Source organism: Malaclemys terrapin, chromosome 12 (genome assembly GCF_027887155.1).
Source record: "Malaclemys terrapin pileata isolate rMalTer1 chromosome 12, rMalTer1.hap1, whole genome shotgun sequence".
In the NCBI taxonomy this organism is placed as follows: domain Eukaryota; kingdom Metazoa; phylum Chordata; order Testudines; family Emydidae; genus Malaclemys; species Malaclemys terrapin.
This window is the reverse complement of record NC_071516.1, coordinates 47,049,091-47,074,942: the sequence shown is the minus strand read 5'-3', so window position 1 is coordinate 47,074,942 and position 25,852 is coordinate 47,049,091. Positions and strand designations below refer to the sequence as shown.

General features: G+C 48.1%; 1 gene segment (V, D, J or C); it reads right to left on the bottom strand.

Annotated features, from left to right (window-relative positions):
- Nucleotides 1-24,006: 24,006 nt before the first annotated feature.
- On the bottom strand, nt 24,007-25,103 carry LOC128846167 (immunoglobulin lambda variable 2-8-like). The segment is given in 2 exon segments: nt 24,007-24,326; nt 25,082-25,103. Coding segments are annotated over 2 exon segments (342 nt in total).
- Nucleotides 25,104-25,852: the final 749 nt, after the last annotated feature.

Here is a 25,852-nt window from a genome sequence, read left to right as displayed (position 1 = left end):
CAATTTGATGTCAAGCACAGCAAAGACATTTTGCTGGAGATATATGAAAGCAAACTGGCATTTTAAAGAAACCTTTCCCCGCCTTTAATGTATCATAAACTTCTCTTTTTGAAGAAAGAGAAATACTAAGACAAGGTAGAAAAATGTGAAGGGAAAAACAGAAAGGAAAAGACACACTTGACTGATAAGCACTTTTAAATATCCAGACTTTTTTTTACTAGGTTTCACTCTGAATACCCTGTGACATGACTGTAACCCCCTTTTTCTTCATTCCCCCCTGTATCAATTTCTGAGATCTATATCATTTGACCTATGTTTTAGTCTCTCTTTGTCTGTATGCTTGTATGGAATTTTCTGGCTCAGTTTTTAGTTTGAACTTTCATTAGTCTGCTTTTCTCGTCTGAGTTTATTTCCCTTGTCATTCTTTATCCATCAGTGTTATCTGGATTTTTCTGTTTTCTGTTTCTGACCCACTGCTCCATCACTCCACAGCCTGCGACACTCTGATCAGAGACTCAGATGGAGCATGAAGCCTCATAAGTTGCAAGACCATTTAGCTGGCATGCTGGGTTCAGAGCCTCAGTCACCCAGGAAGCATTTGATGAAGAGAATATTGTTGACTGGTAGCTATTGAATATTGTCTTAGGCTGACAGTTAACAGAACATTTTCCCCTCCCCAATTTGCTCATTATAGTGGTTACTGTGAGAATCCAGGGCATTTAATGTTAAAGAGAGTTGCTGTACTTTGAATCCAAAGTACAGCAGCTCTATATGAGGAAGAGGGGATGGTGACAGAGGGTCTTAAAATGAAAAAGTGGTCTGACACCTCCTATAGCAAATAATTCATATAAGACTATATTTGACTGATGGACTCATTATATGGAAAGTCTAATGCTTGAACTGCTCAAGAATGAATAAGCCAGTCTTTAAGAAGGGAGTACAGCCAATTAGTTCCTTTCATTATTTATTTATCTTAGTTATATAGGTAAAGCACAGCTGAAACACTAGGCCTACACAGGCTGAGACCTGTAAGATTGTAGCTTAGCCATACTAAGCCATAGGCTTAAGAATGCTGCACATGAGTGGGTGAGCTAGGAATAACCCTATGACAGTAAATTTATTTGAGCATAAGCTTTCGTGGGCTACAGCCCACTTCATTGGATGCATAGACTGGAACATATAGTAAGGAGATATATATACACATACAGAGAACTTGAAAAGGTGGGAGTTGCCCTACCAACCCTAAGAGGCTAATTAATTAAAATGAGGTATAATCAGCAGAAGAAAAATCTTTTGTAGTGATAATCAAGATGACCCATTTCAGACATCAGAGGGGTAGCCGTATTAGTCTGAATCTGTAAAAAGCAACAGAGGGTCCTGTGGCACCTTTGAGACTAACAGAAGTATTGGGAGCATAAGCTTTCGTGGGTAAGAACCTCACTTCTTCAGATGCAGTCTTGCAAGACTGAGTACCATTGTGGTGCCGCCTTTTCCCAGAAATCAGGAAGAGGTTTTCATCTCCAGGAAGCCAGCTGTGGCAGGTCTCACCCCACTTCATAGCCCTCTGTCCTCACCCCCATCCCTTGCCTGCATGTGCTCACCTCCTAACTTCACCTGCAGGACTCAGTTTCTTACAGTAGCGGAGAGGTGTCAGGTTTTTGTTCAGGACTCCCTAGGAATTTCAACACCGTGTCTGAAAGCGCAGAAGTACATGGCCGCGTCCCCCAACTCCAGAGCTGTGATCCTCAAAGTGACGGAGCTTTTGGATTTCTCCAAATTGACAGAGAATCTCTCCCCGGCCTCATTCCTCTTTGTTCCTCCAGAATGTTGCCGAGAAAGGAAATTAAGGCTTTCCCCGGGGGGCTGTTTGTACCAATACAAATAATAGCTGCTAGCCGCAGTTTCATAGGTGCAGTCCAGGGAAACGGACTCACGCTCCACCCCTGACACTGCCGGCTGGGTCTGAGTTACAGCATCTTCCATGCTGGAGCCTGGCACAAGGAGAGGGGGAAAGAGAGGTTAGTGGGAGGATCCTGTCACTGAGGGGAGTTCTTGGTTCTGGGATTTTTAAAGGAGCTGAAGGGATTTCATAGAATGATGCTAATGTCGGGCTGACCTCAAGAGGTCATGTAGAGCCCCCCATCCCCTTCTGAGGCCATGAGACCATCCCTGACGGGTGTTTGTCTAACCTGATCTTCAAACTCTCCAACAATGGGGATTCCACAACCTCCCTACTTAACGTGTCCAGAGCTCAACTCTCCTTATAGTTAGAAAGTTTTTCCTAACGTCTTATCTCACTCTCCCTTCCTGCAAACTAAGCCACTTACTTCTTGCCCTGCCGTCTGTGGACATGAAGAACAACAGATCACCCTCCTTTTTATTTAGACTCCCAGATTCCATTGAAATTCAATTCCAGTGGGATTTGGGCACTTAAATCCCTGCCTGACAGCATCCCTTCTTGCAGAGGAGGAGGAGGAGGAAGGTCTGTTTAATCTCTCAACGCCAGTAATGAAGGGGGTGGGGAGGCAGGTGGAGAATCTTTCAGAAATGGGATTTGGAATCTTACTCACTGAAAAGCAAAATCAGCACAATGGCTGAGTCCCGGACCGTGGCCATCGCCTCAGCGTCTCGGCTCTTCTGCAGGGCACTGCCGCTTTTCTCTCCAGCCAGCCTGGGAGAGAGTCACGCAGGGGGCAGCTCTTGTCCTCCCCCTGCAGCCCTGGGCCGAGGGAGGAGAGAGCCGCTGTCTGAATGGTGAAGATTAGAAATCAGCCAATGATGTCACAGCTGGAGGTGTGAGTGACTCCTGCGGCCAAGTATGAACCTCCCCTCCCCTCCCCTCAATATCTGCCCTGCGGCTGAGCCCACAGGTGCTGGAACTAAGGGTGCTGGCGAGAGGGGGGGCTGCCGCACCCCCTGGCTTGACGTGGTTTCCATCATATCCAGGTTTAAAGTTTGGTTCAATGGTTCCCAGCACCCCGCTGTGCACATTGTTCCAGCGCCCCTGGCTGAGCCCCCCACAGGCCTCACCACGTATGAGGGGGCTGGCAGGAGAACTGGACCGTGGGAAACCGGTGACTGGAATAAACCGGTGCGCCCTGTCTATAGAGAGCAATGCTGCCTGTGCTGCAGCGCCCTCTGGAGGACAACAGCCCGAACCGCAGCGAGACCCAGGGCCAGGAGAAAACTTACCCATCATCTCTTTCCCAAGTGAGCTGCTCGTTCCAAAAGCTGGGAACGTTTTTCCCTTTGCTTCCAGTTGATTTTTCCATTGCTGCAAACGCTGGATGGTGCCATGTGGTCCAGAGAAGGGACTTTTCCCTGTACAAATCCATTTCCTAAAGAAAAATCCCCTCCAGGATTAAGCTGTTGTTTTTAATTTTTGTGGCCATAGGTTTTAAGGAGTGTTAAGCAGCAAACAACAATACTAGGGACTCTCGACCCTACAGCTGGTTACGTCAGTGAATGTAAACCCACAGTGATGCCAATAAAGTCACTGCATTTGATAAGCAGTGTGGTCTGGTGGATAACCGGCTGGAATAGGGTTCAGGGCTGCTAAGTTCTAGCCCCGGCTGTGGGACCTTGGTAACCTGCCCCCCCCCTCGTGACTCTCTTTTCACTTTCTGCCTCTCTCTCTCTTTCGCATATGTCTTGTGAGCTCTTGGGATCTGGCCCATTGACTCCAGTGGAATGATGCTAATTTACACCAGCTGGGGATCTGGCCCATTGACTCCAGCTGAGCTATGATGCATTCACACCAGCTGGGGACTGCTGTGCCTGCATTTCCCCCACCAAGCTGCTTTTCAGAGGATGTTTTTTTTTTATGCTGAGCCCAGCTTGGGTCGCTGTGCCTCCACCCCACAGAAGTAGGGGTCTGAGTCCCCCACCTGGGACTCCAAGCTGGGCCGAGAGCTGTGTCACGGACTCACAGATCGTGCCCACTCTTGGCCCCGTGCGGTCCATGGAGGGTGCCCCTTTTAGTGAGACAGCCCTTCTTGGAGGTAAACTCTCTCTCGGGGTCCGGCCCCTCCACCTCCTGGATCCGCACCTCTCTGAGCCTTAGCACATCTGTCTCTGACGTGGGCCCCCCTCAGGGAGTCCACTCGCTCTAGACCCCCAGGACCTCCACCCCCGAAGGGGTTGATGCCACCCTGTTCTCTAGACCGGAGTGACTCTCAGCCAGCATAAAACAGGAGGGTTTATTGAGAGTTGAACACAGCACAGGAAACTCTCTGACCCTCAGGCCTGGCGTCCCTCAGCCCAGCACATCCCAGTCTCTCTGCCTCCAGGTGGGCTCTGCCTGCTTCCCCTCTCCAGCCCAGAGCCCCCCCCCCTTCTCGCTGCTGGGCATCCGAGATCCCCTGCCCCAGGCCCCGCCTCTGTCCATTGTCTTCCTTCCAGGTAAACAGGATCGTAAACCAGCGCCTCCTCTCCTGCTTCTCCCTCTGGCTGGAACCGGCTGGTTAGGTCACTGGGTCCTCACTCTGCAGCCCATTGTCCTCCCACTGGCCAGAACCGGCTGCGTCTCCTCAGCTGGGCCTCTGGGTCACCAGGTCGCCAGGTCACCAGTCGCTGGGGCATCCATCCTCCCGGCCACCGGCTGGGTCCCCACGTCCTCTCTCCGGACCTCTGCAAAACACACTACCTCTCCCCTCACCTCGTTAAACCAGTAACACCCAGGGAAACTGAGTCCCACCCCCTCCGCATGCAAACCATTGAAACTCCACAGAAAACAAGAAAACCCCCCACTTCGTCACAAGCTGCTTTTCAAATTCTCCAGGTGCTCGCCCATGAACTGCCCGTCAGTGACTTTCTCCCTAGTATTGACAGTCACTGGGGGCCCAGCCCTCTCCGGTGGAGCTGCTGGTACCACTGGTAGGTTTGGTAAGCGCTGGTGTAAGTCCAGGTCACGGTGGCGATGTCTCCTTCCTGAACAACCAGTGACTCGGGTCTCGGAACCAACTGGGCCTCACAGCAGGAGACTGCAGGGAAATGAAATTACAGCATTAGAACGACCTATATCAGAGTGTTACAGCACCTAACAAATGTCTGTCTATCCGCAGAAGCTGGGAATGGGTGACAGGGGATGGACCACTTGATGATTCCCTGTTCTGTTCACTCCCTCTGGGGCACCTGGCACTGGCCACTGCCGGAAGACAGGGCACTGACCTTTGGTCTGGCCCAGTATGGCTGTTCTTATGTTATGTCTCTCTCCATGTCTATCTGTGTATCTATTTACCTTTCTTTCTGCTGTTGCCTCTCACTAATTTCTTAATGTTCCTATCTATCCATATCTATCTGTCCTTCCATGTGTATCATCTATTCATACATCAATCTGTTGTAAAACACACAGTTTCCATTAATAGCTAGCGTCAGTTTCATAAGCGCAATCCAACATCACAGACCCACTCTCCTCACCTGATGCTCCCCGCTGGGTCTGCGTTACAGCATCTTCCATGCTGGAGCCTGTTACAAAGCGGGGGTGAAGGAGAGGTTAGTCGTAGAATGTTGCCACTGAATTTTTTATGGAGAACGTCCCTCATTGATTATCCTGATGATGACAATAATATTCTTCAGCGACATCTTGGATCAGGCATTGACACTTATTTTTCTTTGCACAGCACCTACCCCTAGGTGGAAATCATTGGATCTTGCTAATTAATAATATTTGGTAAATATATATATTAATTGTTAATTATTATTAATTATTATTATCATACTATTATATACTATTATTATTTATTACTATGCCAACCCCACCATCAGGTTTACTCAGATGCCCAGTCATTTCCATTGAAACTTTTTAACCATAGGAAGAATGGCCCAAGGACTGGGCAACAGTGTGATATTTCCCCATTACATAAGAGCATAAGAACAGGCATACTGGATCAGACCAAAGGTCCATTTAGCCCAGTATCCTGTCTTCCAACAGTGGCCGATGTCAGGTGCTCCAGAGGGAATTAACAGAACAGGTAATTATCAAATGATCCGTCCCCTTCATCCAAAGTTTATCAAAGCTTCAGGCTGAGATTTTTTCAAAGGAGCCTAAGAGAACTAGGTACCCAAACCAGCACTTTGAAAACCCCTGCCCAGTTCACCAAGACTCCCCCACCCTCACTTCTATTCTGGCTCTGAGTTAAGAAGATTCCAGATGTAGAGTCTCTATTTACCAAGTAATACCAAAGTGGTCACAGCCCACAGTAGGTTTTGTTCCTTCATAATGAAAAGGTTTTCCTCCTGCCCCAGTATCACACTTTCTCTCTTCTTCTGCACCACAAGTCTTGTTAGCTCTCAGGCTGCTGCGTGGCCCTCGACATGACAACCGACGTGTCTGTGACAGCTCTGCTGCAGAAAAGCAAATAGTGTTTCCTGATTGATTGTAGATTGTCAGCAGAGCCAAACTTCCTGGCGGAGGTAACCACTGATTGAGTGACAGCACCACCCCACTGGCGGATTGCAATCAGAACTGGCTAAAACGGGGCCCTCCCGCCTGAGCTCCTCAACCTGCTCCCTGCAGAACAGCGCCCCCTAGTGTCCCATTGGGTTCAGCACTAGCTCTCAGGGAAGAGAGTCCCATAAAGAGCCCCCACCCTGCTGCCTGCAGCACAGCGCCCCCTAGCAGCCTACTGGGGCACTGAGGCCAGCCCGGAGTCACCCTCACCATCCCATGAATTATCAGGTGTCCCATCCAAATCCGATGTAAAGACTTCAAGGGATGAAAAATCCCTCACACCCCTAGGCAGGTTGTTCCTATGGTTAACTACCTTCGCATCCGAAGAAGTGGGCTGTAGTCCACGAAAGCTTATGCTCTAATAAATTTGTTAGTCTCTAAGGTGCCACAAGTACTCCTGTTCTTTTTGCGGATACAGACTAACACGGCTGCTACTCTGAAAACTGTTAAAAATGTTTGCCTTATTTCTACTTGCTGGCTTTGGTCACATAGCATATGCAAACGAATTACACATTCAGAGCTCCGGTTGGTGCCATTTATTGTCTTTTGATATTATAGTAGCACCTGGAAATCCAATTGAGATCAGAGCCTTATTTTGCTGAGCACTGCATGGATATATAGAGACAGTCTCTACTCTATGAAATTTACAATCTAACTAGAAAAGACAGACAGAAAAAGTATTATTAGCCACCTTCTTTATATAGATGGGGAACTGAAATCCAGGGAGATTAGGGTTGGATTTTTTCAAAGGTGCCTATGGGAGATAAGGCCCTAATTCCTATAAAATGCTCTGACAATCTTGGCTCTGGCCTCCTAAGTGACCTTCAACAAGTCGCTTCTTTGTACAGCGCCTAGCACCACCAGACCCAATTTAGCAATAATAAGAAAGTTTCAGCAGGGATTGGGCAGCGTCATGGGCTGGCCGGCCCTTTGCAGCAAGCTAGCTTCGTTTACCAGCTCACTGATGATAAGACAACATAAGGGCTCATTAGTGATCCCTGCTGGGTGTGATGGGGGTTAATTAGAAAGGTTGCCCCCCGACCCTCAGTTGTGGTGGCGAAGCAGGCAGAGCACTATTTAAATAGGGCAGGGCGCTCGTTAAAGGAAAGACGGTCCTGGAGAGAGGTGTGAGGAGAGGCTCTCTGTGGGAAGAGCATGTGGTTGTCACATTGAGTCACCCACAGACAGTAGGGTAAGTTCCTGTGGGGAAGGGGGAGGTCCCTGAGATAGGGCATACAACAGGAGATAGAGACCCACGCTGCTCCTGAGAAGGGTCTCTGAGATAGGGCCTGAAAGAAGCGAGGAGTTCCTCGGAGCTTAACTGCTGGAGTCCCTGGCGAAGGGAAGCAGCTGGACATTAGGCTGGGCAAGAAGAGAGAGAAGAGGAGGCAGGGGCCAAGAGGCAGAGGACCTCAGTGGACCCAGGCAGTGGTAGAAAAGCTATTTGGACACTTGCTTTGGCTTTTAAGTTGCCCCGTTTGTTAGCCCGGAAAGGGGGTAAGCTGTTGAATCACTTGGCTGGCGCCTGGAGGCCAGAGAAAACCCAGTTGGGAGTGGACACGGCAGCCAAGGAAATACCCAGGAGAACTCCCCTGCCACGCCAGACCCCGGACACGAGCGGTGAGGCCACGGGCATAGAAGCATCTACCGCTCCTTGGGGCGCCTGGGGAAATGCTGCCTTCATGGCCAAGGTCAAACCGCCTCTGGCAGAGCTGGGAAACGAAACCACGTTTCCTCGGTCCTCTCCCATCGCCCTAACCAGGGAGCCAGCGCCCCCCCCCCCCCCCGCAGGGCTATAAACTCCTGTCCCCATTGGGCTCTGTCCCACCCCGCCCCGCGTTCCCCCAGCGCCCCGGAGCCCCTCCCGGGTCACCCCCAGAGTTATTGGACAGGCTGCGCTGCGCCCTGTGTCACTGTGTCTCCACGGCGCAGAGGTAGCGGGCGGTGTCCCCCAGCCGGCAGCCGCGGATGTGCAGGGAGCTCCGCTTCTGTCCCGGATCGTGATCCGCAGTGAAATTCGGTTCTTGTGTCTCGCTCCCCTTACCGAACAGCATCAGCAGGAAAAGGGGCCGCTCCCCGGGAGCCTGCCGGTACCAGTGTAAACTGTTGATGACTTCGGAGTAAGTGCAGGTCACGGTGCCATTCTGCCCCTCGGAGACACCCCGCCATTCCGGGCTCTGCTCCACAGAGAGCTGCGCGCTGGCCACTGGGAATAACAGAGACAAGGAGGAACCGAGTCAGACACTGCCCCGAGCCACCTGCCCCCGGGAACCGCGGAGTGGGGTGGGAAGAAAGTAGAGCAGAGAGAGAGTATCAAATTCATCGGACTCCCTTCTTCCCCACTACACACAGAGGCGAATCCAGCCCGAGCTCCCCGCTAGTAACCAGCGGGTCTGTCTCCCCAGCCCTTACCCCACACGTGCATTAGCTGGATCACCCAGCACAGCCCCCGCGGCCTCCCCATCCCTGCGCTCCCTGACAGCCCAGGGCGCGGGACGCTGCTGGGTTCTCCCCTGGGGCTGGCCCGTGTGTTGGGGTCTCCTCTGCTGGAGGGATCGGGCACATTCTCCCCCCACCCCGTGTGCCCAGCCAATCAGGGACCAGCTCATTCTCTCCCGTCTCAACCGTGTGCTACTGCCTAGAACTCCTTCCCGTAGTGCCCTTCACCCCGTGAAAGCTGCCCCCGTGTGGCCAAGTGTAAAAGCGAGTGCAGAATTATTTAGTTCTTTTCAAAGGGGAATCAGGAGCCCAACTCCCACTGACCTCTACCAGAACTGGGTGTCCAAATCCCCTAGGCAGCCTCCGTGAAGAAATGACTCCTCTCAACTATCAAACTAAAGATGTAGGGAGAGATTTCTCCAAAGTACCTAGGGGATTCAGGAGGACAAGTCCCATTAATAATACTGCCCAATTGATTCTTATTCATAGAGGTTAAGTCTACAAGAGTCCTTTAGTCTGGCCTCCTATATAGCTATATCACAGGCTATTAAATTTCATCCAGTTATCCATGTATTGAGCCCCAAATTTCTGTTTGCCTTAAGTATCTTCAATGGATTACGGAATCATAGAAATGGGGACTGGAATGGACCTCAAGAATTCACCTAGTTCTTCCCTCTGTGCTGAGGCAGGATGGAGTAAACCTCGACCATCCCTGACAAGTGTTCATGCAACTTGTCCTTATAAACCTCCAAAGATGGGGATTCCACAATCTCCCTGGAAAACCTATTCCAGAGTCCAACTACCCTTTATAGTTGGAAAGGATTTCCTAACTGTGACGAAGTGAAACTGTTTTTCCCCTATGCATTTCTTAAGTCTCTAGGTGGTGGGATAAGGGGGTGTAATTGTTACAAAGCAAAGGGATGGTGTGCATAGGTGGCCGTCACTCTGTCTCCTGGCAACTAATGGCCGGGGCCCTTCCCCCCTGCACAGTGATAGCTAAAGGTGTTGGAGAACAAAGAAATCAGGTGACCTCCCGGGGCCCGGGAAAGAGACAAATCCCAGAGGAGGAGGGGCTGAAGGCGGTTTCAGTTTGGGACTGGCTGGGGACATGGAGTAAGTGCAGACGTGGGTGTCTGGCTCACTCCCCCCCAAAATGGACCCGGCTGAGGGGTCCTGTTCTCTGTACCTGCAAGCTCTGTTTTAGACCGTGTTCCTGTCATCTAATAAACAGACGTTGTACTGGCTGGCTGAGAGTCACATCTGACTGCAAAGTGGGGGTGCAGGACCCCATGGCTCCCCCAGGACCCCACCTGGGCAGAACATAAGAGCATAAGAACATAAGAAAAGCCATACCGGGTCAGACCAAAGGTCCATCTAGCCCAGTATCCTGTCTACCGACAGTGGCCAATGCCAGGTGCCCCAGAGGGAGTGAACCTAACAGGCAATGATCAAGTGATCTCTCTCCTGCCATCCATCTCCATCCTCAGACAGAGGCTAGGGACACCATTCCTTACCCGTCCTGGCTAATAGCCATTAATGGACTTAACCACCATGAATTTATCCAGTTCTCTTTTAAACGCTGTCATAGTCCTAGCCTTCACAACCTTCTCAGGTAAGGAGTTCCACAAGTTGATTGTGTGCTGCATGAAGAAGAACTTCCTTTTATTTGTTTTAAACCTGCTGCCTATTAATTTCATTTGATGACCCCTTGTTCTTATTCATAGATTCATAGATTCTAGGACTGGAAGGGACCTCAAGAGGTCATCGAGTCCAGTCCCCTGCCCGCATGGCAGGACCAAATACCGTCTAGACCATCCCTGATAGACATTTATCTAACCTACTCTTAAATATCTCCAGAGATGGAGATTCCACAACCTCCCTGGGCAATTTATTCCAGTGTTTAACCACCCTGACAGTTAGGAACTTTTTCCTAATATCCAACCTAGACCTCCCTTGCTGCAGTTTAAACCCATTGCTTCTGGTTCTATCCTTAGAGGCTAAGGTGAACAAGTTTTCTCCCTCCTCCTTATGACACCCTTTTAAATACCTGAAAACTGCTATCATGTCCCCTCTCAGTTTTCTCTTTTCCAAACTAAACAAACCCAATTCTTTCAGCCTTTCTTCATAGGTCATGTTCTCAAGACCTTTAATCATTCTTGTTGCTCTTCTCTGGACCCTTTCCAATTTCTCCACATCTTTTTTAAAATGCGGTGCCCAGAACTGGACACAATACTCCAGCTGAGGCCTAACCAGAGCAGAGTAGAGTGGAAGAATGACTTCTCGTGTCTTGCTCACAACACACTTGTTAATACATGTCAGAATCATGTTTGCTTTTTTTGCAACAGCATCACACTGTTCACTCATATTTAGCTTGTGGTCCACTATAACCCCTAGATCCCTTTCTGCCGTACTCCTTCCTAGACAGTCTCTTCCCATTCTGTATGTGTGAAACTAATTTTTCCTTCCTAAGTGGAGCACTTTGCATTTGTCTTTGTTAAACTTCATCCTATTTACCTCAGCCCATTTCTCCAATTTGTCCAGATCATTTTGAATTATGACCCTGTCCTCCAAAGCAGTTGCAATCCCTCCCAGTTTGGTATCATCTGCAAACTTAATAAGCGTACTTTCTATGCCAATATCTAAGTCGTTGATGAAGATATTGAACAGCGCCGGTCCCAAAACAAACCCCTGCAGTACCCCACTCGTTATGCCTTTCCAGCAGGATTGGGAACCATTAATAACAACTCTCTGAGTACGGTTATCCAGCCAGTTATGCACCCACCTTATAGTAGCCCCATCTAAATTGTATTTGCCTAGTTTATCGATAAGAATATCATGCGAGACTGTATCAAATGCCTTACTAAAGTCTAGGTATACCACATCCACAGCTTCACCCTTATCCACAAGGCTCGTTATCCTATCAAAGAAAGCTATCAGATTGGTTTGACATGATTTGTTCTTCACAAATCCATGCTGGCTGTTCCCTATCACCTTACCACCTTCCAAGTGTTTGCAGATGATTTCCTTAATTACTTGCTCCATTATCTTCCCTGGCACAGAAGTTAAACTAACTGGTCTGTAGTTTCCTGGATTGTTTTTATTTCCCTTTTTATAGATGGGCACTATATTTGCCCTTTTCCAGTCTTCTGGAATCTCTCCCGTCTCCCATGATTTTCCAAAGCTAATAGCTAGAGGCTCAGATACCTCCTCTATTAGCTCCTTGAGTATTCTAGGATGCATTTCATCAGGCCCTGGTGACTTGCAGGCATCTAACTTTTCTAAGTGATTTTTAACTTGTTCTTTTTTTATTTTATCTGCTAAACCTACCCCCTTCCCTTTAGCATTTACAATGTTAGGCATTCCTTCAGACTTCTCGGTGACGACCGAAACAAAGAAGTCATTAAGCATCTCCGCCATTTCCAAGTTTCCTGTTACTGTTTCTCCCTCTTCACTAAGCAGTGGGCCTACCCTGTCTTTGGTCTTCCTTTTGCTTCTAATGTATTGATAAAAAGTCTTCTTGTTTCCCTTTATTCCTGTAGCTAGTTTGAGCTCATTTTGTGCCTTTGCCTTTCTAATCTTGCCCCTGCATTCCTGTGTTGTTTGCCTATATTCATCCTTTGTAATCTGTCCCAGTTTCCATTTTTTATATGACTCCTTTTTATTTTTTAGATCATGCAAGATCTCATGGTTAAGCCAAGGTGGTCTTTTGCCACATTTTCTATCTTTCCTAACCAGCGGAATAGCTTGCTTTTGGGCTCTTAATAGTGTCCCTTCAAAAAACTGCCAACTCTCCTCAGTTGTTTTTCCCCTCAGTCTTGATTCCCATGGGACCTTACCTATCAGCTCTCTGAGCTTCCCAAAATCTGCCTTCCTGAAATCCATTGTCTCTGTTTTGCTGTTCTCCCTTCTACCCTTCCTTAGAATTGCAAACTCTATGATTTCATGATCACTTTCACCCAGGCTGCCTTCTACTTTCACATTCTCAACGAGTTCCTCCCTATTTGTTAAAATCAAATCTAGAACAGCTTCCCCCCTAGTAGCTTTTTCAACCTTCTGAAATAAAAAGTTGTCTCCAATGCAGTCCAAGAATTTGTTGGATAGTCTGTGCCCTGCTGTGTTATTTTCCCAACATATATCCGGATAGTTGAAGTCCCCCATCACCACCAAAACTTGGGCTTTGGATGATTTTGTTAGTTGCTTAAAAAAAGCCTCATCCACCTCTTCCACCTGGTTAGGTGGCCTGTAGTAGACTCCTAGCATGACATCTCCCTTGTTTTTTACCCCTTTTAGCCTAACCCAGAGACTCTCAACACTTCCGTCTCCTATGTCCATCTCTACCTCAGTCCACGTGTGTACATTTTTAATATACAAGGCAACACCTCCTCCCTTTTTCCCCTGTCTATCCTTCCTGAGCAAGCTGTACCCATCCACACCAACATTCCAATCATGTGTATTATCCCACCAAGTTTCAGTGATGCCAACAATGTCATAGTTGTATTTATTTATTAGCACTTCCAGTTCTTCCTGCTTATTGCCCATACTTCTCGCATTTGTATATAGGCATCTAAGATACTGGTTTGATCTTTCCTCCCAGTTTTGTCCTGACCCTCCTTTCTCTCTGACAATATAGCCCACACTCCCTCTCGTTTCCGACCCATCTCCCCGGTCTCCATGTTCCCCACTTACCTGTGGGCTTTGCTCACCTGTCTCCGTCGAACCTAGTTTAAAGCCCTCCTCACTAGGTTAGCCAGTCTGTGTCCAAATAGGGCTTTCCTCTCCTTGAAAGGTGAACGCCATCTCTGCCTAGCAGTCCTTCCTCGAATAGCATCCCGTGGTCTAGGAAGCCAAAGCCCTCCTGGCGACACCATCTTCGCAGCCAGGCATTTACCTCCATGATGCATCTGTCTCTGCCCGGGCCCCTACCTTTGACAGGAAGAATTGAAGAGAATACCACCTGTGCTCCAAACTCCTTCACCCGTACTCCCAGAGCCCTGTAGTCACTCTTGATCCGCTCAGTGTCACACCGCGCAGTATCATTTGTGCCCACATGGATGAGTAGCATGGGGTAGTAGTCAGAGGGCTAGATAATCCTCGACAATGCCTCCGTAACGTCTCGGATACGGGTTCCCGGCAGGCAGCATACCTCCCAAGATGAAATGTCTGGGCAACAGATGGGAGCCTCCGTCCCCCTCAGCAGAGAGTCTCCGACCATCACTACCCTACGTTTCCTATTCGCAGTGGTGGCAGCAGACCTCCCAGCCTTAGGGGTACGAGGCTTCTCCTCCTTCACTGTAGGGAGTTATTCCTTCTTTCCTGTATCAAGAAGAGCATAACGGTTACCTATTACCACGGCAGGAGGGTTCGGAGCAGGGGTGGAGCACTGCCTGCTGCCAGAAGTAACCAGCTGCCAGTGTCCACCCTGAGCCATCTCCTCCTCCACCAGTGGTGTATCAGCAGTCCTGTGTACTGGGACAGCTACCTCAGCTCTCTCCACATGGACACTGTCGAGGAATTGCTCGTGGATTCGGATGCTCCTCAACCTAGCCACCTCCTCCTGTAGCTCTCCCACCTGCTGCCTGAGAGATTCCACCAGCAGGCACCTCTCACATTGGATGGTCCCCCCAGCCTGGATATCAGTAAGTGAAAATTGCAAGTTACAGTCTCTGCAAAACCACACCAGGATCTGGGTAGAAGCATCCATGCTCAGGCACTCTGTCTGGCTACAGGCACAGGTGGAGCAGACAGAAGCAGTGCTGGCACAGGTGTTGTGGGTCTTCCTAACCATCGTAAGCCTCCCTCTGTCAAACTCCTGTCTGCAGCCCCCTGTCCACTGAAAGGGTTGTTTAAGCAAGAAGTTTTGAATGTAGTTTGTTTATAGGTATTAAGGGGAATAAAGAGAAAATAGACAGAACCGGCAAGGGACCCTCGCCCCCTTCCTGCTCCCTTCCAAACTCCCTTGCGAAACTCCCTGTTAGCAGCCCCTGTTCGCAAAATTAAGTTCTTGTATTATGGGAATGAGTAAATAACTTTTCCTTACCCACTTTCTCCACATCACTCATGATTTTATATACCTCTATCATATCCCCCCTTAGTCTCTCACAGTTTTCTGCTGTGTCAGGAATGACAGTGATTTCCTCAAAACGATCTTATATTTGAGTGTTTGGTTACTAGAATGTCAAGTATCAGAGGGGAGCCGTATTAGTCTGGATCTGTAAAAAGCGACAAAGAGTCCTGTGGCACCTTATAGACTAACAGGCGTATTGGAGCATAAGCTTTCGTGGGTGAATACCCACTTGGTCAGACTCATGTAGACATGTAGCTAGATTTCCTGCAGCACGTCTGTCTATGCATCCATTTAGCCACCCTGCCCGCTGCTTTGTTCATCCCTCCCTCTTGCTGCACTCTCTGTCTATGCTGACACTCATCTCCGTGGTATGTGAGCACTGAGAATAAAATCATTTCCCACACAGGCGCGAGGGCTCTACAAGTCTTTGCACGCACGCACATACCCACCTCCCTGACAGGCAGCAGTGGGTTTTGTCCTCAAAGCACACTAGTACAAGTACACAGCTGAGGGCCCAGGCTGGCTGCTGGGGAAGCTGAGCGAGTTGCACCGGTGGGTGGTTTCCAAGGCCCTGGGGAAGGAATCTCCCTGTTCCCAGCCACCTGTGATCCTTAATATCATGAGCTGCAGGGAACCACCTGAGGCCTGCTGGTAGCAAGGGATGCTCCGCTCTCCCTCGCTGGACACAGCAGATTTGTCTTGAGTGACGGCGTATGGGCCGCGGGCCCCTGTGGGGAAAACAGGGCGAGGGAGGCCAACGGAGGTCACGCCCAGGGAGGGGCGGGCGTTTGGCTGGAAGTCCCCTTACAGTGGAGACCTAAAGATGAGCCAGTAGGAAGCAGATGGAGTTTTAGAAACTGCAGGCGTCTCTGTTGTGCTCAGTAGAGCTGACCACGAAGAGATGGGACTGGCGTAAACGCAGTTCTTTGCTTTTAAATACCAAGGGACGCCAAACTCTTAAATCCTGCAGGAGCGTGAGAGGGAAGGTGTGTTAGTGTGTGTGAAAGAGAACAACAAAGCACAGAGACCGAAAGGGTGTGATACCTCGCAGCAATGCAATGAGCAGAAAGAAGTTCATGGGTGCTGTGGGGTCTGTCAGACCCTGCAATGAAAAGCAGGAGTGGGTCCCTTTGCGTAGAGATCTAAGTCTGACAGGAAATTCTCTAGGTGTGGGATGCATTCTGCGGGATGAATGCTGTTTATCTAGGAGTGTGTCATGTTGTTGTAGCTGTGTTGGTGCCACGCTATTGGAGGGAGGAGGTGGGTGAGGTCATATCTTTTAATGGACCAACTTCTGTTGGTGAGAGAGACACGCTTCCCAGCGGAGGAAGAGCTCCGTGTAGCTGGAAAACTTGTCTCCCCAACAGAAGCTGGTCCAATCGAAGATATTATCATCTGGAGTCACATGCGTCTGACGAAGTGGGTATTCACCCACGAAAGCTTATGCTCCAATACATCTGTTAGTCTGGATCTGTAAAAAGCAACAGAGAGTCCTGTGGCACCTTTAAGACTAACACGGCTACCCCTCTGATACTTATTATCTAGAGTGTGAATGGAGCTGTTTACCTCTGAGATTAAGCATGTGTGCGTGTGTGTGTCATGGTGTGTATATATAGCTATCTATATTTCTGAGTATGTCTGAAGGGGGGATATATGTCAGAGACTGTGCCTGTATGTGTGTGTGTGATTTCAGTGTGTAGGTTTCTGGCTGTGTGTTAAAAACTGTCTATTTGTTTGTGTGAGTCTAGGTGAGGGTGAGAGAGAGACAGAGAGTGGTTGTATGTGAGAATTCGTGTGTGTGTGTGTGTGTGTGTGTGTGTGTGAGAGAGAGAGAGAGAGAGAGAGAGAGAGAGAGAGATTACGTGTGCGAGTGTGTCCTGTGTGTGGCTTTATGTGAGAATGTCTGTGTGCATATTACCAGTCTGAAAGTGTCTGACCTGAACAACAGGGAAAATCACATGAGAATGACTGAGTTACCGGATTGTCTCCCCAGAGAATGCTTCCCAATCTACTAGTGTTGTGGGACAAGGAAGCTATTTTTGATACAAAACCACCCGATCCAGGGAAGGCGAAAAGGTTTATAATTTTCCAGGTGTTTCTTCAAGGTTCTTCCTTAAATTATTGATCCCTCTTCTCTTCTCTCCCATTTATTCTGTTCACATCGCTTCCGTTCCGGTCCATTCCAATGTGTTCTCTTCTGTTCCATTCTATTCTTATTGCCTCTCTCCTACTCTGTTCTACTTTCCTTTCTTCTCTTCTGTGCTCATATCCTCGGTTCTATTCTAACTTCTGCTTGTCTCCTCTCTTGGGTCCTTGTGCCCTGCTCCTTCCCCCCGGGTTTTGTGACGGGCTGCCTGTGCTCACCTAGCACTGTGCTCCAGCGCGCACAGATACACAGCCGAGTCTTCCAGGGCGTGCTGTTCAGATACAAGAAGCTGCTTTTGGTTTTGGTGTCCAGGCTCACGGTGAAATTCTCTCGGGTGTCTCTGCCGCTAGAGGACAGGAGCGCCACGAACCGCGGCTGGCCCCTGCCCCGGGGCTGGCGGTACCAATGCACGCTGTACTCGGTGCCCGTGTAGGAGCAGTTGAGCTGGGTGGGTTCTCCTTCATGGACAGCGGCCTGGGGCTGGTCCTGGGTCACCGTGTATTGGCCCAACGCACCTGGGGCGGGAGGTTGGTTTTAGTCCAGTTTTCTTGCTCAGCAGTGAGAGGAAAATACATGCACCTCTGTGCAGACAAAGGAGAAAACAAGCAAACGAAAATCCTCCCTTTCCTCTTGCTGTCTGTCTGTCCATCCACTCTTCCCTCTGCGCTGTACGTCTGTCCATCCATTTACCCTTCCCTCTGCACTGTCTGCCTGTCCATCCATCTATCCTTCCCTCTGCGCTGTGTCTCCATCTGTCTGTCTCTCACTCTGCACCATCTGTCCATCCTCCCCTCTGTCTCCCCCATCCCCGTGGTATCGGAGCGCTTCTTTCAGAAAAGCCATTCCCCAACAGCCTGGAAATCCCAACCCGAGGCGCCCTGCTCAGAGCGGAGACTCGAATACCTGGAGCCAGCACCAGCAGCAAAGCGGCCAGGCTCATTGTCAGGGACTCAGCTGCAGAGTGAAGTGGCTGCAGCTGAACCTGGATGAGGTGACGCTGTGACACCGCTCAGCCTCCAGGGGTGGCCTTCAGGCTGGAAGGAACTCGGTACATTTACCCTGTTCAAGTGGGTGGGGGAGGGAAAGGGTTTTCCTCCTGAATGCAATGGGCCTGATCCTCACTGGTGCAGATTAATTGGGTTCCATCAGAGTCATTGGGCCGGTTCCGCACCCGGAGCAAACTGGCCATAGTTCCACTGGAGACCACGGGCAGAGCCACAGCTGATGTAAATCAGTGGAGCCGCATTTAAATCCGGGGCAGCTGGTCCGGTCTCTACCAGCTAAGGCTCTGTCCCTATAATTCATGGGTTTCCCTCTCTGTTGTGCTCTCCGGAGTTAAGCAATATTTATGTAGCGGGCGCACACCGACGTCAAGGAAGCAAAGAGATGGTTATAAGCCACTGGCCGAAGAGGGTAACAAGGCGAAGCGCCAGCCTGTCTCACTATCAGGCACAGAAAATTGTATCAGGAATTTTTATTAAAAAGATGAGGGGAAGCGAATGAAAACAGGATTTCAATGCAACGCGGATTGAGGCAGCTGAAGGGGGTTGGAGCGGAAGAGCCGCTAGGGGGCAGCAGGGGGTAAGGGATATGGGGACGGGGCCTGGTTTTACCCTCAGGTCTATCCCGCCCGAGAGTGGCTTGGCCGATCCGTTGGCCCTGGTGTCCCATCTCCAGAACAGGCTGGTGCTGCACTGTGATTATTCCAGCAATCGCCAACGGGCTTCCCTAGGCAGTGTGACAGGTGCTTTAAAAACAAACAGCCACAAAGGCTCCCTGCCCCTAAGGGATTACCTGCGCAGCAGGGAAAGGCAGACAAGGGGATGGGAGGGAAACATGCACAGAGAGTAGAAAGGACTTGCCCAAGTTCATATAGCAGTTCAGTGGCAGAGACGGGTAGTCACCCTTAGACTGTAGGTTCTTTAGGGAAGAGACTGGGCTGGCGGGCTTTACTTCTACACCCCCTAGGGCAGGGGTACGGTTTAGGGTTATGGTGAGGGTGAACTGTCAGATTGTAGCATTCACATTTTGTTTACAGTCTTGGGTAAGGGTTAAGTATGGGGTTAGGTTTACGGTTCAATGGGAATTGAGTGTCTAGTTTCCTTAGGCCTCTTCGAAATCCCATCCCAGTTCCCTAGGAGAAACATCCAAATGCTGAGAATAAAACACGTCTCCATAGTAGCTTCTATCTATACCGACCAAGTTTCAAACTCCCAGCTATTGCCGCTGCCTCAGACAAATATAAAATTCGCTTCTGTAAGAGCAGCTACAACTGGGGAAAATTTATTAGAAACCGACCAAGAAGAAGAGGGGGGTGTTTGGGGGAACTCACCGCAGATCCAGGAAACACTGTGGGTTCAGATCAGCCTACAGCTGAGATATTGGTGTTCTTAAGGGGAGAGGGATGGGCTTGTGGACAAGGGTCTGTTCTGGGATTCAGAGACCAGCTCTGCCACAGACTGTGTGTGACGATGTGTAATCCTCTATGTCTCAGTTTCCCTAGCTGTAAAATAGGGAGGGTTTTTTTCTAACTCATGTAGGGACTGTTGAGATTTCTTGACGCACCCAGGTGTCAGCGGGATGGGGCATGAATATGTTTGCCGGCAATAATGTCTGGGATTATCACAACAAATATAATGGAATGAGGCACCCAACTCCATTAACCTCATTTGAAATGCCCAGCCAGAACTCCTGAAACAATTATTTTAAATCTTTTTCGTCTTTCCTCTGCTGCCTTTGCCGACAGCCTGAGTGAAACCGAAGAAGAACAGGAGTACTTGTGGCACCTTAGAGACTAACAAATTTATTTGAGCATAAACTTTCGTGGGCTACAGCCCACTTCTTCGGATGCATAGAATGTAACGTAGAGCAAGAAGATATTTATACATACAGAGAACGTGAAAAGGTGGAAGTAGCCAGACCAATTATAAGAGGCCAATCAAGTGAGATGAGCTATCATCAGCAGGAGGGGGAGGGAAACGTTTGAAGTGAGAATCAAGATGGCCCATAGATTATCACTTCAAAAGTTTTTTTTTTTTCTCCTGCTGATGATAGTTCATCTCAGCAAGTACTCCTGTTCTTTTTGCAGATACAGACTAACACGGCTTGTACTCTGAAAGAGAGCGTGGAAGGGTTTCCAATGTCAATCTGTGTTTATATTTTCAACCAGCAGATGGCGGTGCTTTGCCATGATTTTACCACGTACCACATGATTTTAGAATTCATGGTTCTCACGTACATTCTTGGGTACAGAATTAAATAGTTTACAAACAAATCGACCCATAATGCAAACGTCTCTAGAACGGGAGTATTGATGTGACCCCTGGACAGTTGGTTACTCACTGCAGCTGGACCCCACCACTCACAAATGGGTATTTCTAACTATTTCCCCATATTTTAACTTGAATATTTTACCCCCATTTCACCAAACGGACAGTAGACTGTTAAAGTAAAGAGAATTTTAACCGTCTATTGTCCGTTTGCCTATGAAATTTTCAATTCACATTTTATCTCAGTTTGTATTTCAAACAGTAGTTCGGTTTGTCTCTATTTTTACCCAACATTTTAACGCTTATTTTACTACCGATGATTTCCCCCACCCCACTACACCGATACAGATCATCTCCTAAGCTAGGCAAAAACCTGTCAATAGTTTCCTAATTAAACATCATGCCCATTATATTATCCAAGGGTGATGTTTAAATTAGCTCTTTAAATAAACATGTAACTGTTAAGGGGAGTTGTATCGTTAAGCCGCGTCAGTACTCAGTCTGTTTCACGCCTCTGCTGCCCGTTTTAATGTCTGCAACAACCACTGCAGCAAGGCTGGCGGGCGGGGGCGGGGGCTTGCAGAGCTCTGCTAAGAGATTCTCTCAGTGTGCGCGCTGCAAGGCTCAGTAATACACCGCTGTGTCCGCCAGCTCCGGGGCTGTGATGTTCACAAGTGTGGCGCTCTCGTCGGCCTTAGGAAGAAAACCTCTCCTGGGCGAAATCTGCCGTATCGCTCTAAGCTCTGTCCGCTCCGGAGAATGTACTGAGGGGCTCGGTTAGGAAACCGGCCGTAGCAAAAGAGAGAGACGCCAGCAGTGTCACTGGCATTGTAGGAACAGCTGAGTGTCACAGTCTCCCCTACTGACCCAGTATCAGAGGGGTAGCCGTGTTAGTCTGAATCTGTAAAAAGCAACAGAGGGTCCTGTGGCACCTTTGAGACTAACAGAAGTATTGGGAGCATAAGCTTTCGTGGGTAAGAACCTCACTTCTTCAGATGCAAGTGAGGTTCTTACCCACGAAAGCTTATGCTCCCAATACTTCTGTTAGTCTCAAAGGTGCCACAGGACCTACTGACCCAGACACTTCGAGTATCTTGGACCGGACCGACCGAGTCGCCCAGTGCAGCACCTGCAACAAGACCATCAGGTTCAGGGGGACACACTTTCAATTGCTCTTGACCCATGGAAACGGTTCCAGGTGCACGACAGTTTGAGGAGTGAATTCAAAGAAATTTAAGGGACCTATGCACCTAACTACAGAGGAATTAAGGGTAGGGTTAGGGGGTGACAACAGATAAAAGGTTTGGGTAAAGGCTAATGTTAGGGTAATCTAATCTATGGTGCGCGGTTTAAGATTATAGTTTCTGGTTTAATGCGCGATGAATGTCTAATTCCCGTAGAATCCTCTGAAAATTTGAAAACGGTTACCTAGGAGATTCACTATCCCCAAAACCGAAATTAACCCGCGTCTCCATGGTGTCTCCTACAGCCACCAAACTTCTACTCTGATATTGCTGCTGCGACAAAATAAATATAAATTTTACGTCCCCTGAAGGCAGCTCCGACTCGGGAAGGTTAATCAGAAACCAGCCGAGTGGAAGAGGGAGGAGTTGGTGGGCTACTAACAGAAACAGGAAAGAAGCTGTGTTCAGGTTAGTCTGCAACTGAAATCGTGAGGCGGTTCAGGGAAGAAGGCTGGTTTGTGAGTCAGTTTCTGGTCTAGGATTAAAGAGATCTAGGTTCGGTTCCTAGCTCCGACCTGGTTCCCTGTTTGCGCTTGGACGAGGCAGTTAATCGTTCTATGCCTCAGTTTCCCTGTATGTAAAATAGAGATTGTAATATTCCCCCACCTCCCAGGGGGACTATGAAGATTAATATTATGCGATTTTCAGTAATTACTGGGTCATATAGATCGATTTTTTTTTTTTTGCAATTCAATGAAATTTGACCTGGTCCACGGAAGAAGGAGAGCTAGACATCTAACTCTCTTAGACTCCTTTCAGTGTTCAGACAAAATTCTTGAAATAATTATTATATTTTATTTGGCCTTTTCTTCTACAGCCATTTCCCTCACCTCGCTAGAAATTAAAATGAAGGGAACACAAAGGGATTTCAATAGACAATAAGTATTCATACTTTTCAACAGAGCATGCATTTGCTTACACAATATACCTGGAAGACATTATTTTAACCATAGGCATTATTGAAAAGAAATGCGAGGGAATAAGGGTTTTCTAACAAATGACATGAAAACAGAACCTTGTCTGAAGCTTGAACAGTGATTTAGTTCTAGAGCATTAGGAGCCAATAATGTATTTCCCTTACACGCATTTACAAAGAGCTATTTTATTACAATTATTTTACCGACCAGTTTTAATCTTCATTTCGCAACGAATTAACATATTTACATTATTTATTATATTACAAAGAACCCCCAATAAATGGTGAGAAAATACTTCAAATAAGTTTCTTGACTAGACCCCTGCCATTTATATTCGCCAGTGGTGGCATTTCGATGCAGTCTTTCTCAGCCAGGGGTAGGGGTACACTTGTGGGTTCGGAGAGGTCTTCCTGGTGGTACATCAACTCATCTAGATATTGATCTACAATAGGCTACTAGCGAAGTCAGTACAAACTAAAATTTCATACAGACAATGACTTGTTTATACTGATCTATATTCTAGACGCTGACATGTAAGTGTGATATTTATATTCCAATTGATTGATTTTTATAATTGTAAAAATAAAAAGAATTTTTTAGAAATAGTGGTCTTGTATTTGTATGTCTGATTTTCTAATAAAGTAGTTTTTAAGTGAGGTGTAACTTGGGGTATGCAAGACAAATCAGACTCCTGAAAGGGGTAAGAATAGTCTAGAAAGGCTGAGAGCCATAAGAACATAGGAATGGCCATACTGGGTCAGACCAAAGATCCATCTAGCGCAGTGTCCTGTCTACCGACAGTGGCCAAACAATGCCAGGTGCCCCAGAGGGAATGAACAGAACAGGGAATCATCAAGTGATCCATCCCCTGTCGCCCATTCCCAGCTTCTGGCAAACAGAGGCTAGGGACACTATCCCTGCTCATCCTGGCTAATAGCCACTGATAGACCTATCCTCCGTTAATTTATCTAGTTCTTTTTTGAACCCTGTTATAGTTTTGGCCTTCACAACATCCTCTGGCAAGATGTTCCACAGGTTGACTGTGCATTGCGTGAAGAAGTATTTCTTTTTATTTGTTTTAAACCTCCTGCCTATTAATTTCATTCCGTGACCCCTGAGTCTTGTGTTAAGAGAAGAATAAATAACACTTCTCTATTTCCTTTATTCACACAATCGTGATTTTACAGATCTCTATCATATCCCCCTGAGGCGTCTTTTTTCCAAGCTGAAAAGTGCCAGTTTTATTTCTCTCTCCTCATATGGAAGCCACTGTTTTAATGCAGCTGTTTGAATAAAAAAATGGCGCTTTGGAGAGATTAGGAAGGAGTAATCTGACAGCACCACATCCGAGCCAGAATATGTGTTTTTAACAGTCCAACAAAACTCCCCAGGGGCTCCGCTTCCAACCTCAATGGGCACAACATTCTCGGCAGCTGGGAAGGGAGGGTTTTTGTACGGATCTCCTATGTGGCTCAGTCACTGTGCCAGACGCAGGGCGCAGAGATACACCGCGCTGTCCGCCAGCTCCAGGGCTGCGATGCTCAGAACTGTGGAGCTGTCATCAGCCTGGGACGAAAACCTCTTCTGGGCGAAATTTGCAGTGTCACTTAGGTGGCTGTAGGACTTCGCTCCTCTCCAGAGAATGTACTGCGGGGCTTGGTTCGGATACTGACGGTACCAGTAGAGATAGACATAGCTATCGTTGGTGGTGTAAGAACAGCTGAGTGTCACAGAACCTCCAACTGATCCAGACACTTCGGGTTCGTTGGATTTGACCGAGTCGCCCAGTGCAGAGCCTGAAAAAAGACCAACACATTCAAGAACAACATTTCACCTGAGCTAACCCGTGGAAAAGATTCCACCTGCATTGTAGTTTCAGAGAATTTCAAAGGCGTCTAAGGGATTTAGGCGCCTAACTCCATAGCAATTAATGCTATGAGCAGGAGAAGGGTTGGGGGTTACCGTTAGGATTAAGGCGAGGGTATGAACAAGGGTTTAGGGTTATGGTGAGGGTGAACTGTCAGGTTGTAGCATTCGCGTTTTGGTTACAGCCTAGGGTACGGGTTACAGTTCAGGGTTCGGTATAGGGTTAGGTGGTTGATGGTTATTGAGTGTCTCATTTCCTTGGGCTTCTTTGAAATCCCAGCCCAGTTACCTAGGAGACTGAAGATCCAAATTCGGAGAAGAAAACACGTCTCCATAGTATCTTCTCTAGCGACCCAGCTTCAAACGCCCAGCTCCTGCCGCTGCCTCAGAGGAATATAAACGACCCGTCTGTCCGGGCAGCTACAACCCTGGAAGATTCATTAGAAACCAGCGCAGAGGAAGAGGGAGGCGTCTGGGGAACTCGTCGGAGAGCCAGGAAACGCAGCTCTCAGGTCACCCAGCAGCTGACATATCAGTGTGCTTGGGGGGGGAGAGGTTTGTGGGCAACGGTCTGCTCTGAGACTCAGTGTGACGATGGATATTCCTCTATGACTCAGTTTCCCTACTAGTAAAAAGAGGGGGGGCTCCCATCTCCTCTAGGGACTGCTGAGATTTCTTGACGTACCCGTACCATTGGGATTGCGCATGAATATGTTTATCAGAAATCAATGTCTGAGGCTCTCATAAAAAATGTAATGGGATGAGGCGCCCAACTCCGTTAATCTCCTTTAAAATGCCCAGCCAGAACTCCTGAAATAATTATTTTAACTTATTTTCGTCTTTCCTCTGCTGTCTTTGCCGTCAGCCTCAGTTTAAGCGGAGACCTATGGAGCACGGAAAGGTTTCAAAAGACACCCGGTCTTTATATTTTCCTCCAGCAGATGGCGATGCTTTGTCATGTTAAGAGTTCGTGGTTCTCAGCATATAGTCTCGGGAACAGTGTCTTGCAATTAAATAGTTTCCAAGCAAATCTACCCCAAAATGCAACTGTCTATACAATAGGAGCATTGATTTGACTTTGGGAGAGTAACTTCAACTTTACCACACCACTCAAAAATGGGGAGGGGGGGTAGCTCAGTGGTTTGAGCTTGCTAAACCCCGGATTGCGAGTTCAACCCTTGAGGGGGCCACTTAGGAGTCTGGGTCAAAATTGGTCCTGCTAGTGAAGGCAGGAGCCTAGACTCAATGACCTTTCAAGGTCCCTTCCAGTTCTATTAGATAGATATATCTCCATATATTTATTTATATTTAGGTATTTCCAACAATTTCCCCCTCATTTTAACTCGCCTATTTTACCCCCATTTCTCCATAAATGAGTAATTTAACAGTATATGGTCCGTTTTTAAAGGAAATTTTTCATTCGCATTTTATCTCAATTTGTATTTTCAACACAAAG